At 39.5% G+C, this 17163-nt stretch overlaps 1 protein-coding gene across 8 annotated transcripts in view; it reads left to right on the top strand.

Moving 5' to 3' along the window:
• The window catches only part of DOCK7 (dedicator of cytokinesis 7), a 137910-nt gene that overhangs the window by 21168 nt on the left and 99579 nt on the right, over window positions 1–17163 (top strand). For all 8 annotated transcript variants that reach the window (XM_063427858.1, XM_063427857.1, XM_063427854.1 and 5 more), the window contains exons 6-11: window positions 520–732; window positions 2085–2170; window positions 9506–9572; window positions 10306–10455; window positions 11511–11591; window positions 12758–12923. In XM_063427858.1, the coding sequence (XP_063283928.1) occupies window positions 520–732; window positions 2085–2170; window positions 9506–9572; window positions 10306–10455; window positions 11511–11591; window positions 12758–12923 (763 nt within the window). The remainder of the gene's footprint in view (window positions 1–519; window positions 733–2084; window positions 2171–9505; window positions 9573–10305; window positions 10456–11510; window positions 11592–12757; window positions 12924–17163) is intronic.

The following is a 17163-nucleotide window of genomic DNA, read 5'->3' as shown; positions in this document are numbered from 1 at the left end:
TGCAGAGGTTAATGACCAAAACCAATACAGCTCTTTGTAGTAATTCTAGTGTGAAGATTATTTGGGAGTCTTTTGTCAATTTTTTTTTTTTCGTTTTCTTTTGTCAAACTGCTTTTAAGTTTAAATCCCCAAAAGCTCACCCCCTTGCCACTCGGGTAATGTGGGAGTGCTCATCCACATTACCCATCCAACCTTAAGGCATTGATGATGGTCTACACGTTTTGGGACAGGTTAAGGCCAGAGTTTGTGGATCAACATTGAAGTACAGGAATGAATAGAGGGCATTTTCCAAGCTTACAGTACATAATCGTCCCAAAGAGTATTTATAATTATAAATTGTAGTGGTTATGGTTCTTAAAGTGTACGTATAAAGCTAAATATAGTCAGGGTTTTAATTCTGTGCATTGAAAATGTGTGTACCCTATTAAATGATAATGTCATCTGTTTTTTAAATTTTTTTATTTGTACTTCGTTATTTAAGAATATTTGTGCTGCATTTTGACTTTGTAATCTCCACAGGATGATCTTAAAAGGCGTTCCATGTCGATTGACGATACACCGCGTGGGAGCTGGGCCTGCAGCATATTTGACCTTAAAAATTCCCTGCCTGATTCTCTGCTTCCTAATCTACTTGATCGCACTCCAAATGAAGAAATTGACCACCAGAATGAAGATCAAAGAAAGTCACACCGGCACAAGGAACTTTTCGCACTGCACCCAGCTCAAGATGAGGTATGTCTAACAGTCATCTTAATAGCGGTAATCCCTTAACTTTATTTGAATGTATGTTCTAATGGAAAATAACTTTGGAAAAGGAACGTTCATAAGAAGCTTTTTTAGTGTCATAGTTAAATGAGCAATATCTGTAAATTCGTTATTTTAAAATAATACTTTGCTATCTGGAAATATTCTCTCTTTTCTCAGCCTTAAGTGGTTTGGAGTTTAGCCTTATTTTGTGGTATGATATGCAACGGATGTAATTAAATACCAGAGCATCATTTGTTAAAGAGCTAATTTTTCCTGTTATTCTTGGGCTGCCAAATGTTTGTGGGAGTTTTGGTTCATGTACAACTGGAGGTCTAGGATTGAATAACGCAATCGTGATTAGCAAACCGTAAAGCTTTGCAGAAGCTGCTGCAGAACCAATGTGAGCAGATGTTGTAGAACGTTATGAGAATTGTAGTTCTGTAACGGCTAGATTTTGACTTGCTGGGATTGTGCACAATAAAAGAGCTGTAATGATACACTATCGTTCCTCCCTGCTTTGGGACATCTTAAAGCAGGAAAGGAATGATAGTGGCTGAAAAGAAAGCCAAGTAGCCAGGACCGCTAACAAGCAGAGGGCTGTGGAAGCAGTTTTGTATGGGCAGAGATGCCCTGCATTGGCTTTGTATTTGGGGCTGTGCTGCTGGATATGGGACACTTTCGTGACATTTTTCCGGGTGGACTACTTTTTGTTGAGTGGGATATTTAAAGGATTAACCCTGTGTGTGATACTCCTATGTCAAAACGCGTTGGGTGTTTGGTTTGATATTTCCTCCTTTTTTGCTACTTTTTGTTTTGTGCCGATCCTGTGGAGCACCTGCAGTGACATTTCTTTCTATTTTTTGTTTTTGCTTTTGTAATCTTCACTAATTAGTTAAGGTTGGCCGTGTCATGTAATTATTATTCATTGTGCAATGAGTAGACAAGATACACAATTAAATTCATTGAGAAACGTAAATTACTCAAACAAGCCCACAGTCTACACTAGAGGAAGTGGGTTAAACCTCACAACCGTTTGACAAAATACATCAAAGAAAGAACCTGGAGCTGTAGTAAAAATATACATTTGTAAACATTACATAAACCGAGCAGAGTAGAAATTGGGGATCATGAAGACCTTTCTATTTTCAGGGCAAAATTATCACTCCATAATCCACAGAGAATAGCCGTGTGATTGGACGCACTGTCAGACTTTGCTTCCATAGTATTGGTACATGGTACATTAAATTAGAGCAGTCATTGGGTTTTATCCAGTTATTTCTTTTCACAAAACGATATTAGAAATCTAAGATATTTTTTTTTTTGTATTCTCTCCACAGGATGAACCCATTGAAAGACTCACTGTTCCTGATGTGCCTAAAGAACACTTTGGGCAAAGATTACTAGTCAAATGTTTATCTCTTAAGTAAGTGTACTATTTATTACATTTTTTTTTTTTTTTTTTAATACCGTGGCTTTTTTTTTGGTATGACAATCATTCAGAGCAGTAAACTGCTTATATATAACTCCATTCCCTGGTAATAAGAAAAAACATTTTAAAACAGTTTGCCCTCGTGCCTGGGTTCTTGCGCCGGGTGTCTTCTGCAGGCAGGCTTACAGTAATTTACTTCTGCCGAGCTACTGATCCTGTTGCTCATTCACTAAATTATAGTGTCAGCTGAGCTCTCACAGCCAATCATTGCCCCTCTATGCATAGCAATACTCACATTATTAAAGGGAAACTCCGGTGCTAGGAAAACAATCCGTTTTCCTGGCACTGCAGGTCCCCTCTCCCTCCCACCTCCCATCCCCCGGTAGCTGAAGGGGTGAAAACCCCTTCAGGTCACTTACCTGAGACCCCGCCGATGTCCCTCGGCAGTGGTTTCTTCTCGCGCTGCTCCTCAGTCTTTACGTTGGCCGGTGGGCGAGACTGAACCCGCCCACCAGCCGGGGCGACCTAATGCGCATTAGAGCTCCCCATAAGAAAGCATTGAAAATTCTTTTCAATGCTTTCCTATGGGGAATTGAGCAACGCTGGAGGTCCTCACACGTCCATTGACGCTCTAGCACAGGTTTTCTGTGCTATAGAGCAGGAAGTGCCCTCTAGTGGCTGTCTAGTAGACAGCCACTAGAGGTGGAGTTAACCCTGCAAGGCAATTATTGCAGTTTATAGAAAACTGTAATAATTACACTTGCAGGGTTAAGGGTAGTCTGAGTTGGCACCCAGACCACTCCAATGGGCAGAAGTGGTCTGGGGGCCTGGAGTGTCCCTTTAACATTGGCCTATTCAAGACTATTATTCCGCATTAGCTAATGATGCCTCAATAATGCTGTTGGAGGTAAAGTTACATCTCCGGCAGCAAAGAAGTTAAAGCATAGTGCAACGCTGCAAATACAGGCTCCAGGCACCATAACCACTTCACTTCAAATAACTGAAGTGGTCATGGTGCTTGGAAAAAACTTTAAAAATCTTATTCCAAAATGGAATTTAAAAGAGATGTTTTGACGACATAAACATAAATTGCCTTTTAAGAGTTTAAAAGTTAGTTTGGGAAATCTGTTCCTTAGATTTGCTTCCTGCTCTGTGTGTCTACTTGTGATATAAGCTTTGCAAGATGCGCACTGCTAATAAGACGCTGGTTTTAGCACTATAAGGAAAGACAAAATAGCAGCTTTTACTCAGACAGGAGGAAACCACCTACATATCTACATAGAGAACAATAAAGTAAGAATAAATCTTTGAAAGAGATGATTAAATGTATAACCAAAATATTTCCCATAAATAGCATAAAGTTGTGTTTTTCAGTTAGAAATACAGAAAAAAAAAACATATAATACACAATCTGTGTCTGTCGAAGAAAATGTCACTTAGTAATTTAACAGTATCCTTTTTCAGACTGCTGGGTATTATATTTCACATTCATTTGGGTTTGATCCAAAAATGAGAGATCTGCTTTCACTTCTGGAGTTTTACTCATTACTTCTGATTTTTAGTGCACTGCTCTTATTTTTTCATTTTATTTGTTTAAATTCTTTATTTTTGTCGTGCATGAATATAACATAAATTGTCTTGCAATTCCCAAACAGCACATGCAAGTACAAGAAAAAAAACCTAGCATAACAGTTGGTCAGCATTGTGAGGAGACTGCACATTTTAGAAGGATATATTAGAGTAAGAAACTTGTTAGGCATATTTATCAAGGTATAAAGAACAAGTATAAAAAAGAAGGAATGCAACTACATAGGATTATTACCCATAGCCATACAAACAAAGTCCAGGCAAGTGTATGAGGTGACAGAAGCCTTCCTAGATTCTGCGGTTTGCTGCAGCACTCCATCTCCCATGACTCCAAACCTCTCCCTTTGCAATGAGACAAAATCCATGAGACTGCAGGAGGCTATGATCTTTGCAGGTATGCATCACATGTGTCACCCTCTGGATTGTCCCGGGTCTCCGTCTCCGGGGATGTTTCCTGGCAGGAGCTTTGTGTGCACACTGAGCCACAGGAATCGGCAGTGATGATTGCTGTCTCAATCTTCTCAAACTCCACCATAATTTTATATTTATCTTATTGGCCAATTAACCTTTCACTGCATAAAAAGTGTATGTATACCTGTATTTATTCTCATGCAAAGCAGTGCACAGCAAATTAGTCCATAAAGCTCCACTTACATTCCTTTTATACTCAAACAACGGTTTTCCCTATCAATGCTCCATTCTATCCTTTAAATCTCTCCACACGCCCTAAACAAGTCCTCCCTTCCCCGTCCTCACTGTAAAGGAACTTCAAAACATGAAACTTTATTGCTGCATTCTAACAGCCAGTGATGAGAGAATGAGGTGTCTGATGTCATTCAGAACACTGCTCAAATCTCTGCTTAGTGCAAATAACTACATTACTGTCGCAGTTCATACAAGCATATGGATCTGAATTCTATTCTGTGGTCGGGAAGGATCCCCCCCCCCTAATTTGTTGCAAAAATGGAAAACCGTTCAAAATTTATTTTTGCCTTCTTTTGGATCAACAGCAGAAAAAGATGTGAGGAAGGCTGGACTTGATGAATGCAAGACTGTTTTTTGTGACCGGGCGAGTGGGGGTGGGAGGGATAATAACTGGTCAAGGGCCATGATGGATATTTAAGCGTAACTTGGTGGCATTATTATCGATACTGCTTTCTAAAAATGTCACAGAATGTAAAAATGCCCCCATACATTAAGTACAGTTACATCACCCGTCACCTTTTTTGCTTCCATTTTAGACACAATATGAAATATTGCTAGATGGTGCATGCCATTGTCTAACTGTTTTCATCTCCTATAAAGCTGAATATATAAAATATAAAAAGAATTGAGGGGGTTAATAATCACCTGCAAAAACATAATATAAAAAAACTATATTATACAATGTCGATACCTGTTTCACATGAAGCTCCCACCCCTGATATAATTACATATAGATCATACTCACAAGGGTGGCTTTCAATAGAAGTTTTGTCTTTACGTCATTTTTACTCGTGGACTGATTTCATTTTGTACCCTCCCCCTCTAGAATAAAAGAGAGAAGATTTGGCTCATTAATAATAATGAATTATTTTCATGGAGACTTTATTTCTGATTAGTTTTGTGTAACGTCGGCTGAATTGTAAGTCTGGAGGGAATAGTACAAATAGCCTTCATCCTGTTAATATGAGAGCTTAGCTTTACTAGATACATATACAAGCAAGGCTATGAGGGCGCCTGCATTTACTGGGATTGATTTATTTTTTTCCCCTTCAATTATTGGTAATGGTTTCATTGTATCCATTTGTAGAGTTAACTGCAGTACATCTCAGCATACATCACACAAAGCCTATAAAATAATGCTTTGTATATGTAATCATTGACTGGATTTTACATTGATAACAATTTTATTCTGGCCTGCAATAAATTACACAATGTAGAACTGGCTATATTAATAATGTATTATATAAAAGATAACATTCCCAAATAAATGAGCTGGCTTTATATACAACAAGAGTCAGATTAAAATTGAACTTTCAGAGGGTGGAGCCGACCAGCAAAGCTCCAACACACCATGGGGGAAACACTCCCGCAAGTCCTGGGGACCTAGTGAGGGGATGACCAGAGATATCGGCCTTGTATGGAGGCTGCTCTCTACAGCTTTACCGCCTAAACAGGCAAAGGGACTGCAACCTGAGGGGCTTTTCCGCCTACCAGGCCAGTCACACGTTTAAGTTCCAGACACCTAGAGATGTCATCATGTGCTTCAGGTCCCGAGGCGATAAAAATGTGTTACTAAAAGCCACCAGAGATAAAGAGCCATCTATGTTTGAGGAACATTGACTGACATCCCACTCAGAAGCAGAGACTTTCATGCAATAACTGGGACTCTCTGCCACTATAGTCTCTAACAGCTCTGCCAGGCCTACCCATCAATGGGACGTGACAAATGTGGCTGTTGCCACCACATTGGGCTCTTCAACCACGGGCTGACCGCCCTCTAGATGGAGTTGTACCTACCTTACCATAGTCCCCGTCGGGCTGCCTAACCATGTTCTATTTTAATATCATATACATAATAACTATGTCTCAGTTTATTCTTGGTTATACTCCTTTTTTTTTATTTTTTATGTTCGATGTTTGCCTTACCGCTATCAGACATTCACAGCGGTATTCGCCTGACACTTACTTCATGTAGCGCTCCAAGTTGGTAAGCGCCCGACCTCCCCCCAAAGCTCTGGGGTCAGAGAGATATTAACTGGCTGGACTCGTTCATTTGCCATGTTTGCACAAAGACAGCACTATAGCCATCTTAACTGCCCCAGGTAGACTGCCTGACAGGGCTCCTGCCCAAGCTTTCTTATTGCGGGCTACCAGTGCACGCTTGTATAGGCTCCATAGGAGCTGTCTCTTGATGGCTCTCCACTACTGAGGCAAACCACGCCACCCATTCCTCTTACCCTCAACTAACCAAATGGCAGGATCCCCCTCCTCAGCAATAACCACTGATATGCCATTATTTTTATTTATTTTTCTGTACCGTAAAAATTTACAGTTATTCTATTGATGGCGCTTGTATGTTTATATGCAGCACACTGCCTTAACTATTGCTTGACAAAAAAAAACTTGTGCGGTATCTCAGACATGTCTTGTAAGCTCTTGCTCCTACTCTCTTACGATACTACTTGCAATGTGTTTGTATTTCCTTGTTAACACGCAAAGCACTGCAAAATAAAGAATTTAAAATTGAACTGTCATCCAATAGGTGTGTGTCCTCTTTGTGTAGACAATTCTATTTTTAGCAAATGTATAGATTCAATATTCTACCTGGACTTTGCCATGTGACCATTTTGTCAGTCCCTCCCTTCCAACCTGCAAAGTTTCCCTTTTTGCTCCAAAAAATACTGCTGTACAGGGTGTAGTTCGATTTTCAGCTTTCTAATAGAGAACTCCAACTCCAACAATTCCTTGCTGCGCCCATAAAACATTTCTTGGGAATTTACGACCAATGCAGGAATTTTAAATGCCCAAATCTGTTTAGATTTTTAATACATTTTCTTATTTTATTTCAGAAGAGCTTTTTTTCTCTGCTTTCTGATTCAGTACAAGAATACAAAATGTATATGTTTTTTGCTAATCGCACATATTCTTAAAATCTGTGAGCACTTTAGACTTGGGGAGCTAATGTAAGTGTTATGTCAAATTATGCCCCTGGTTATCAGTTTCCTAAAAATACATTGCTTGTATGTATTGTTTCTTATGTTACTTCCCTGGTGTAATATAACTTGCTAAAAACTTATTTAATACAAATTACTACAAACACTATTGAAAATCAACAATTTGTTAGCTGCACGGAGGGAGAGCTCACAAAAATTGCGGTAACATTTTTCTCATAAATTGGGGGGAACTTATTTTGCTGACGTTTGTTGCTCATCATGCCACCAAGCTGGGATGTGTCTATCTAGTGGTGAAGAATCTACGGGCCACTCCGATAGTCAGGCAACTCCGTTCCGATCTGTGGTATAAGCGCTGTGGTATAGGCCTTGCCAGATATGCTTTTTAACTTCTCTGCATGCTCTATTTTCTATAAACTGTACTTAGAAGTAAGTTTTATCATTGGTACTGCTAGTTTCATTTTATTTTGTAACCCCAAATTCCAACACACATCCAGATCAGTTTGATTTATTAATTAGAAGTGATCCACTAGGGATTTTGAAAACGGACCCATTATAACATCTATATTTATTTTAAAACTTTACAAAAAGTAAATCTTGTGAAAACCTGAAACTCCAATCGTAAATGTAGCCATAGTATTGTTTCAGTACCCCACGTTTGCTGGTTCCTCCTTTAAATTTTAGAATGTGATGTTTATCTTTTAATCAGTAATATTTCTGTATGTCCACTGTGTGGAGTATGGGGTTATTTTTGTAATTTGTCCTCCGATTACGATTACAGGTCATCTGTGTGAGGGGAGAGTGGGATGCTTAACCCCTTAAGGACACATGACATGTGTAACATGTCATGATTCCCTTTTATTCCAGAAGCTTGGTCCTTAAGGGGTTAAAGGACCACTATAGGCACCCAGACCACTTCAGCTTAAGGAAGTGGTCTGGGTGCCAGGTCCAGCTAGGGTTAACCCATTTTTTTTATAAACATAGCAGTTTCAGAGAAACTGCTGTTTATTAACCCCTTAAGGACACATGACATGTCATGATTCCCTTTTATTCCAGAAGTTTGGTCCTTAAGGGGTTAATGGGTTAAGCCTTCCCCCAAAGCCTCTAATGGCTGTCTCACTGACAGCCGCTAGAGGCGCTTGCGTGATTCTTACTGTGAAAATCGCAGCGAGCGCATGCAAGCGTCCATAGGAAAGCATTGATAATGCTTTCCTATGCGACCGGTTGAATGCGCGCGCAGCTCTTGCCGCGCGTGCGCATTCAGCCGACGGGGCGGAACGGAGGAGGATCGGAGGAGGAGAGCTCCCCGCCCAGCGCTGGAAAAAGGTACCCCTTTTCCCCTTTCCAGAGCCGGGCGGGAGGGGGACCCTGAGGGTGGGGGCACCCTCGGGGCACTATAGTGCCAGGAAAACAAGTATGTTTTCCTGGCACTAAAGTGGTCCTTTAACTCTGATACATCAAATGCACAAACACATAAAATTAAATTATTATAGCCTCCACTGCTTATAAATTGGTATATATCTCTTACCTGACTCACCTCCCTTCACAATAGCTGACACATTGTTTGGAATTAAAGATCTAACCAATTACTGAAATCAATAGCTTTTATTCACTCATAAAATGTTTTTCATAAGCAAGCTCTGAACATCTCAGTTTGCTCTGAGTTGGTTTCAGCTATGCAACCTGCACATGGTATTTGGTTAAATAAATGATGCATCCAAATAAAGACTACTTTAGAATGGCTGCCCAAACAAAGAAAGTGTAAGCGTGGAAATATGTATATATACATATAATAAAATAATTCACGTGGAGGCTGTATTACATGAATTCTTTTATTTTCAATAAGCAAAATGATGACCATTTTAAAGACTTCAGAAGCAAAAACATAACCATATTGGTTTTTTTTTAATTGAATTGAATTTAATTTAATTTAATTTAATTTAACGTAGCATGTGACTTATTCATGTTACTTTTTGGCTATGTTTAAAACAATACTAATCATATGTTCACATGTAAGCGTAACATTGTGTTTTCATCTGAGAAAGACCTTGATTTTATTTAATACACCTTTTCCCACCCCATCTAGATTTGAAATCGAAATTGAACCAATTTTTGCAAGTTTGGCTTTGTATGATGTAAAGGAGAAGAAGAAGGTAGGTGTGAATATAGCATGCAAAGATTTTTGGGATTGGCACCCTTGTTAACAAATTTAAACCTTTTTAGTTTAGAAAAATGTCGCCTGAGAGGGGATATGATAACATTATACTAATATATTCGGGGCCAATACAAACCATTGTGTGGAAATCTATTCACAAACCGGACTTTACATAGAACACGAGGTCACACGTTTAGACTGGAAGAAAGAAGATTTCGTCTAAGGCAAAGGAAAGGTTTTTTTTTTTACTGTAAGAACAATAAGGATGTGGAATTCTCTGCCTGATGAAGTGGTTTTATCAGAGTCCATACAGATGTTCAAACAGCTACTAGATGCATACTTGCAAAAACAGAATATTCAAGGATATAATTTTTCAAATGTAGGGTAATAACTGCTTGATCCAAGGATAAATCTGACTGCCATTCTGAGGTCAAGAAGGATTTTTTTTCCTAGCTTGTTGCAAAATTGGAAGTGCTTCAAACTGTTTTTTTGGGGGGTTTTTTTTGCCTTCTTTTGGATCAACAGCAAAAAACAAATGTGAGGAAGGCTAAACTTGATGGACGCAAGTCTCTTTTCAGCTATGTAACTATGTAAAAAACGCATGTTTAGATAAATGAAACCTCCCCCTTCCGCTGCTCTTAATATGGAATGTTCCTATGACATATATTATACCAATTAGTGGAAACACTAAATATATATCAGCTAATGACAAATATATTTTTTTTCTGCAGATATCTGAAAATTTTTACTTTGACCTAAATTCTGAACAAATTAAAGGAATGCTGCGACCACATGTTACGCCTGCCGCCATAAGTACCCTGGCTAGATCCGCCATTTTCTCCATCACATATCCTTCCCAGGACGTCTTCCTGGTGATAAAGGTACCTTCTGCTGTTCTGTATATTTTTATTGATAACCACGTCACTGTAGTTGCAAATAATTAATAATTGTAAATTATAATCACTGTCCAATATGTGTCTGTACTACTGTCAGTATTTATAGCTGTAGATATACAAAGACAGAGAGAGGTTCTAGCCTGTAATGCGTTCAATTAGATTTTTGGTGTGTATTTTATTTTTATAAAACACTGCGAAAGAATGAAACAAAAATGGTGTTTGCCATTGGTTTCCTGGTGGTTACACATTTCACGGTGCTGTTGGCTGTGTTTTCTGAACACTTGCGCTCATACTGAAAAAAGATCTTGTCATTGTAAAGCTAGTGTTGGGCAATATATACATATGGTTGACATGACACATTTGGTGATGAAAGAACAGGGAGAATATACGGTCTGTTCAAAAAGTATAACCATAATGAAATAAACAAAATAAAAAGTGTAAAGTTTTTATTATTTTTTTGAATAAACCATTTTCTGGTTGTGTGGACGGCATGGTTTACAGTTTTTTTTTAACTATCCGATTATTCACTAAATTGATAATTGGTAGGAATTGAATAACAAACATTGGGCCAAAAAAAGCAAAATTAGGAAGAAAGGGAAGAAATCCAATTATTTTTCATTTTTGTTATTTTACCCTTTTTAAATTCACTTGAAATGCCCAGCATTTCTGATTTTAGTGAGTTACTCTGTGTCTATACTCCCGTTATTAAGTATTCTCAGTGTGGAGACCTAGTTGTTTGTGCACATGTTTTGTCCTTGTGGATAGATTGGAGATTTGTAATATCTAGAAATAGGGAGTTTTGCATGAGACATACATTATTCTTTTATATCCAGGCTTTTCATTATTTTGAGTGAAATTGCATTTTTATTATTGTATAGATCCATTATTTCCTGGAGTCCGATTTTAATCCTAAAATAAATAAATATATATATTTCCATCTCTCCATGTAAATAAATGAGTCACACTCATGGCAAGTACCAGTATAATCCAATTACTGTATTCCCATTGATTCCCTGATTGATTAAATGTTTCCCTTTCAGCTTGAAAAGGTTCTGCAACAAGGAGACATAGGAGAGTGTGCCGAACCATATATGATATTTAGGGAAGCAGACGCAGCCAAAGTGAGTTCTGTATCGATTTTCATGTTAATGGAATGTATGGGGGAAACGGCTAAAGATAAAACTTTGTCAAACTATTTGATATTTTTAAAAACAAAATCACTGTCAGATGGTTTTCTTCACGACATTGTGGCTTGTTTATTAAACTGGGAAAATTACAAGCGCATTGCAGGTTCAACTTTTCATTTGTCCCTAATTCCATGTCTGTTTGCCACAATCCAGAAGATAATCTTTCATGCTACCCCCCTTTGGGGTGACCGATTTTAGAGTTTGTTCTGAGCAAAGTTTCAACTCTTCAAATGTGCTGTTTAGTAGCAGTTTTAGTTTTTTGTTTGTTTTTTAGGGCATAGTTTTTGGGCAAATGCCTGCAAATACTAGCATGTCCTTGTTTCACCTCAAGGGGTCACTGCATGGTGCTGCTGAAAGCCATTGGAAGGGGCTTATGCTCAGTTGAGCATCATGAAACTTGCAACCGATGTAATGCAACCGATGCTGAAATCCAGATTCAAACAGAGAAACTAGCATTTTACGAGTCTGTCCCACTGTGTGTAAAGTACTCCTTTATAACGTTTTAAAACCCTCCACTAATGCAGGCTGTGTAGCATGTAGCCTTGGTTGTTTGCATCAAAAAATTCCCATTAAGCTTTACCAGCATAAAGGCTCATCAACCGGGAGCTACCAGATTATTGCCCCTATCTTCTCTAAGGTGTAGAGCACCATTGTCTTTTATTGTAGAGTATCTTGTGAATGGTTGGAGGATAAGGAACTCATTATTATTATTATTATTATTATTATTAACTCTTGTATATAGTGTGAGCTTTTCAGACCTGATGCAGCTTTACAAAATGATTCTGAGACACTGATTGACATCAGTGGTGGTATACCCTGGGACATTTATTCTGCCTACTTTACTGACCTATTAACCTTGTACATATTTTCTTTGCATTGTATTTTTACGTATGTGTAGTATTTGGGAGACTTTCCCCTCCTTTTATGTTTAGAAAAGTAAATGGGATTTAATTTGCTTTGCGTTTAATAGCCAAGCCCAGCAACCTTTACAGCTAAATCATACCTATTATACTCATAATACTCATTCCCCTTCTGTACACATCTCCGTTCATTTCCTTTACCGTGGGATTCATGCTCCTTCTGTGTTCATTTTTTTGCAGAACAAGGAAAAGCTGGAGAAATTGAGGTGCCAGGCAGACCAGTTTTGTCAGAGGTTGGGAAAATACCGAATGCCATTTGCTTGGACGGCAATTCATCTCATGAACATTGTAAGCAGTGCTGGGAGTCTGGAACGGGACTCTACTGAAGTGGAGATTGGACCTGGAGGTAACCATCATTTCTAAGTTGATCTAAACAATGCTATAGTAACAGGAATCACACAAAGGGAAACTCTAACTCTTTGTTTCAGAGGAATGTGAGTTTACATATTACTTTAACTCTTTGTTTCAGAGGAATGTGAGTTTACATATTACTTTAACTCTTTGTTTCAGAGGAATGTGAGTTTACATATTACTTTACAGACCAGGTTGAGGGGAAGTTTGTGGAAGAGTTAATATATTAAACGAGACATCCAGAAGTTATTAATCTGTGAAGATCATATAGATTTAGCAGAGATCTGGCTAATGTCACCTTAGTAGATTGAATTGGTCAAAAAGCAGATAATGCGGTTGAAGAGGGTGGTTTCGCACACATCGCACATTTCCCTAACACTTCTTACTGCTCACTTCCATGCCACCTTTTCTGTAAAAGTTAAATTAGAAAAATTTATAAAATGGTTTATCAGAGGCGGAGCCTAGCGTCTGAAGCGGACGGTCGCATGGCCGTGTAGCTCCGGACCAAGAAACGAAACAAACTGTAACACCTGCATTTAAACTCACGCCAAACCTCCCACGGGGAGACCTTGAGACCCCACAGGCACAATGGGCAGGAAAACTAAAAAGGCGAAACCTGACAAGCCCCGCCAGGGCATGGATATAGGGGAATTATGGCGGCAAGCACACGATGCTGCAGGAGCCAAGATGGCGTCTCTGCACGGCGGCTGCTCGGATTTCACAGACGGGTCGTCGGACGAAGATGGGGGAGACCTCATGCTGTCCATGCCGACCCCAACACCATCACGGACACAGCCACCCACAAAACCCCATACCCCAGTGACCATGGAAGCAATTGGGGCCCTCATGGCTGACCATCATAAAAAAATAGCGGACGATGTGCCCTGCTCAGAGGGGACATTAAGGGCATTACCAACAGGCTGGATGCAGTGGAAGCCACCTCCACCGGCCACGTGAAACAGTTTGCAGACCTCCAGGCAGCGATACGAGACCTAAAACAAAAAACCCGGCAACACGAGCAACAAATTTCCGCCCACGAAGATAAGAACCGACAAAACAATATAAAGCTACGAGGGGTTGCAGACGCCGTCCCAGAGGCTGAACTGCCACATTTTGTCAGGAGATTACTCACAGCGTTATTAACACCCAAGGCAGCAAAAGCAACCGTCCTGGAAGGAATATTCAGCGTACCGCGACCAGCAACGGCCCCACCAACTGCAACAGGGGACCTGATTCTCCAATTCCAGTCGTTCAGGGACAAAAAAGCGGTCCTGGATGTTGTTAAAGGTCAGCCCACATACCCCTTTGAGGGAATGACCATCTCATTCTACGCGGACTTGTTGGGCGGAACACTGGCGTGGAGGAGACATATGAGCCCATTCACAGCTCTCCTGCGTCTTCAACAAATCCGGTACCGGTGGGGACCAGGGCGCACCCTTACTATAGAAACAGGGGGCAACAGGCATATAATCCACGACATGCAAGAGGCCAATGAGAAGCTGGGTTTACTTGGCCTCCCCTTGGCTCACTGGCTCAGCCGACGCGACCAGCAGGCCAAATGCACCCACCAGGAGGTTACTCAGCTGAAGCCCCGGAGTTTGTGCCCCCGAGAACACCCGCAGACCCCTATGCCAAGGTCACAACTTGAAGCTGGACATATCCTGTAGGTCTAGCGTAACGTACTGCACAACACCGTGCATACCTCCCGATGACCTGAGGACCCAGGCATGCCTGTAACTTTAAGTTCCCTCACACTTATGCATAATATGGAACTAATCTACGTTCTGTGAACTTTTTATATTTTTATATATTTCATGGCATCTTGCTATCTCGCGGGTTACCGTGGCAACGCTCCGCGCGGCCGCGAGACTTGCAGAGGGAGCTGACCTGGGAGCTGCACGAACCGGAGGAGAGAGAAGGGAGCTGACAGGAGCTGCTGTGAAGGTAAGTAACAGCTCTCTGCCAGCCCCCCTCCTACAGCCCATCCACTGGACCACCAGGGAGTGAGAGCCCCCCTCCCTGGCCAGCTAACAAGCAGGGAGGGGGGACAAAAAAAAAAAATTATAATAAAATAACAAAAATATCAGAAAAAAATAATATTAAAAGAATAATAATTAAATAATAATAAAAAAATGCCCACCCCCCACCAATGCTCTCCATCACACACACTCATACACACACACTGCACTCATACACACACACTGCACTCATACACACACACTGCACTCATACACACACACTGCACTCATACACACACACTGCACTCATACACACACACTGCACACACACACACACTGCACACACACACACTGCACTCATACACACACACTGCACACACACACACACACACACACACACACTGCACTCATACACACACACACTGCATTCATACACACACACTGCATTCATTATATACACACACTGTAAATAAATATTCAATTAATATAATTTTTGTAGGATCTAATTTTTATTTAGAAATTAACCAGTAGCTGCTGCATTTCCCACCCTAGTCTTATACTCGAGTCAATAAGTTTTCCCAGTTTTTTTGGGTAAAATTAGGGGCCTCGGCTTATATTCGGGTCGGCTTATACTAGAGTATATACGGTATGTCATTATTACTTTAGAAGCGAGCTACCACGTGCCTTTTTGTTAACTAACATGTTTCTTTACACTGTTCTTTTATAAAACTAAAAACTGTGCTGCCACTTGAACGCATGTATTCAGCTTGTGGTCTACAACTTAATATATTCACCACTAAACTATGTTCCGCAGGTACTCAGGCTTGAGTACCATATTACTCCTGAAACCACTTATTAGTCATATAGGCATACTAACCTTCAGCTACTATAATCTTCACACTCCAACAATCGTACTGTTTATTCAAACCGATGCATAGTTATACCTTTAAATGTTTAGTGATTGATGTTGTTCCATTGTGTAAATAACAAAAAATGTGCAAGAAATCTGAATGCCATGTCATTGTCACAAAATGTATGATATCATTTGCTTTGTCGCGCTGTCGTGGCGTGGCAAACTTACTCTGTACACCAATTGCACAATAAAATAAAGAATTAAAAAAAAAAAAAAGCAGATAATGCAATGATTAGGCAGTTCTCTGGAGTAATTGAACGGTAAAGGTAAACAGAAGAGCTGGAATAGGTATTAAAGAACATGTTCAAAGGAAAATATGACCTTTTCACTAGACACATGTTCATGAGGGGTGTGAGAAAAGGGCTTAGTGTGGAGAAGAGAATATTAGGAGTTGGATTAAGGCTTACTGTGATAAAGGCTTGACAGAAGATCTTGTCCTTAGCAGCATTGGTAGAAAAGATGCTCAGGGAATCTATGGACGATGACTGGAGATAGTTAAAATAGTGTGGGGATATTTATGGGATAGTAATAGTAAGCAGTTGAGAATTGCCCATTATTTCAATTCTCAGATCCAAAAGATCGTTATCGTGTAAGTGAAATGTATTCCATATAAATAAAATCACAATTTGTTATAAAAATAGATACAATTTATTGTGACAATTTAAATAATAATAATATGTAACATGCGTGACAATAATCAATGAATATTCAGTATAACATGAGTATGCAATACAAATGACAATACATTCCAATGGCTAACACAGTATAGAATCTACAACATTAGCTGTCAAGAGAAGATTTATGACGGTACTTTACAGAGAAACAAAAGTGAAACTTACAGGCACAGAGCTTGCAGCTTAAGGCCATAAAACTTTAGCTGACAGTTAGAATAACCCTTTCAATGCTGGTTAGACCTCCTAGGTAATTAACCCCTTAAGGACACGTGACATGTCATGATTCCCTTTTATTCCAGAAGTTTGGTCCTTAAGGGGTTAAGACCTATTCTCATGTAATTTTAAATAAAATAACATTTAACCCCTTAAGGACCAAACTTCTGGAATAAAAGGGAATCATGACGTGTCACACACGTCATGTGTCCTTAAGGGGTTAAACCAGCTCATTAGTCATTTCCTGGAACCATCCAATAAGAGTAATCTGCCATGTTCTATAAACAGAATTTTAACTTGCCTAAACAGATATTTTATCTTATTTTAGGGCAAATCAATACACCTGGATAAATATCACGATATGCTAACATGTGATATGTCACATTAATACATAATGATTCTTTTCCCATCTGCAGATTGGGATATTATAACTATATATTCTTTAGTAACTAAGATTTCTAAATATCGAAATCTGAT

The sequence above is a fragment of the Pelobates fuscus genome, chromosome 7, assembly GCF_036172605.1.
Source record: "Pelobates fuscus isolate aPelFus1 chromosome 7, aPelFus1.pri, whole genome shotgun sequence".
Taxonomy (NCBI): Eukaryota; Metazoa; Chordata; class Amphibia; order Anura; family Pelobatidae; genus Pelobates; species Pelobates fuscus.
The sequence above is the reverse complement of the archived record's forward strand: the minus strand, read 5'-3'. Positions and strand labels throughout refer to the sequence as shown.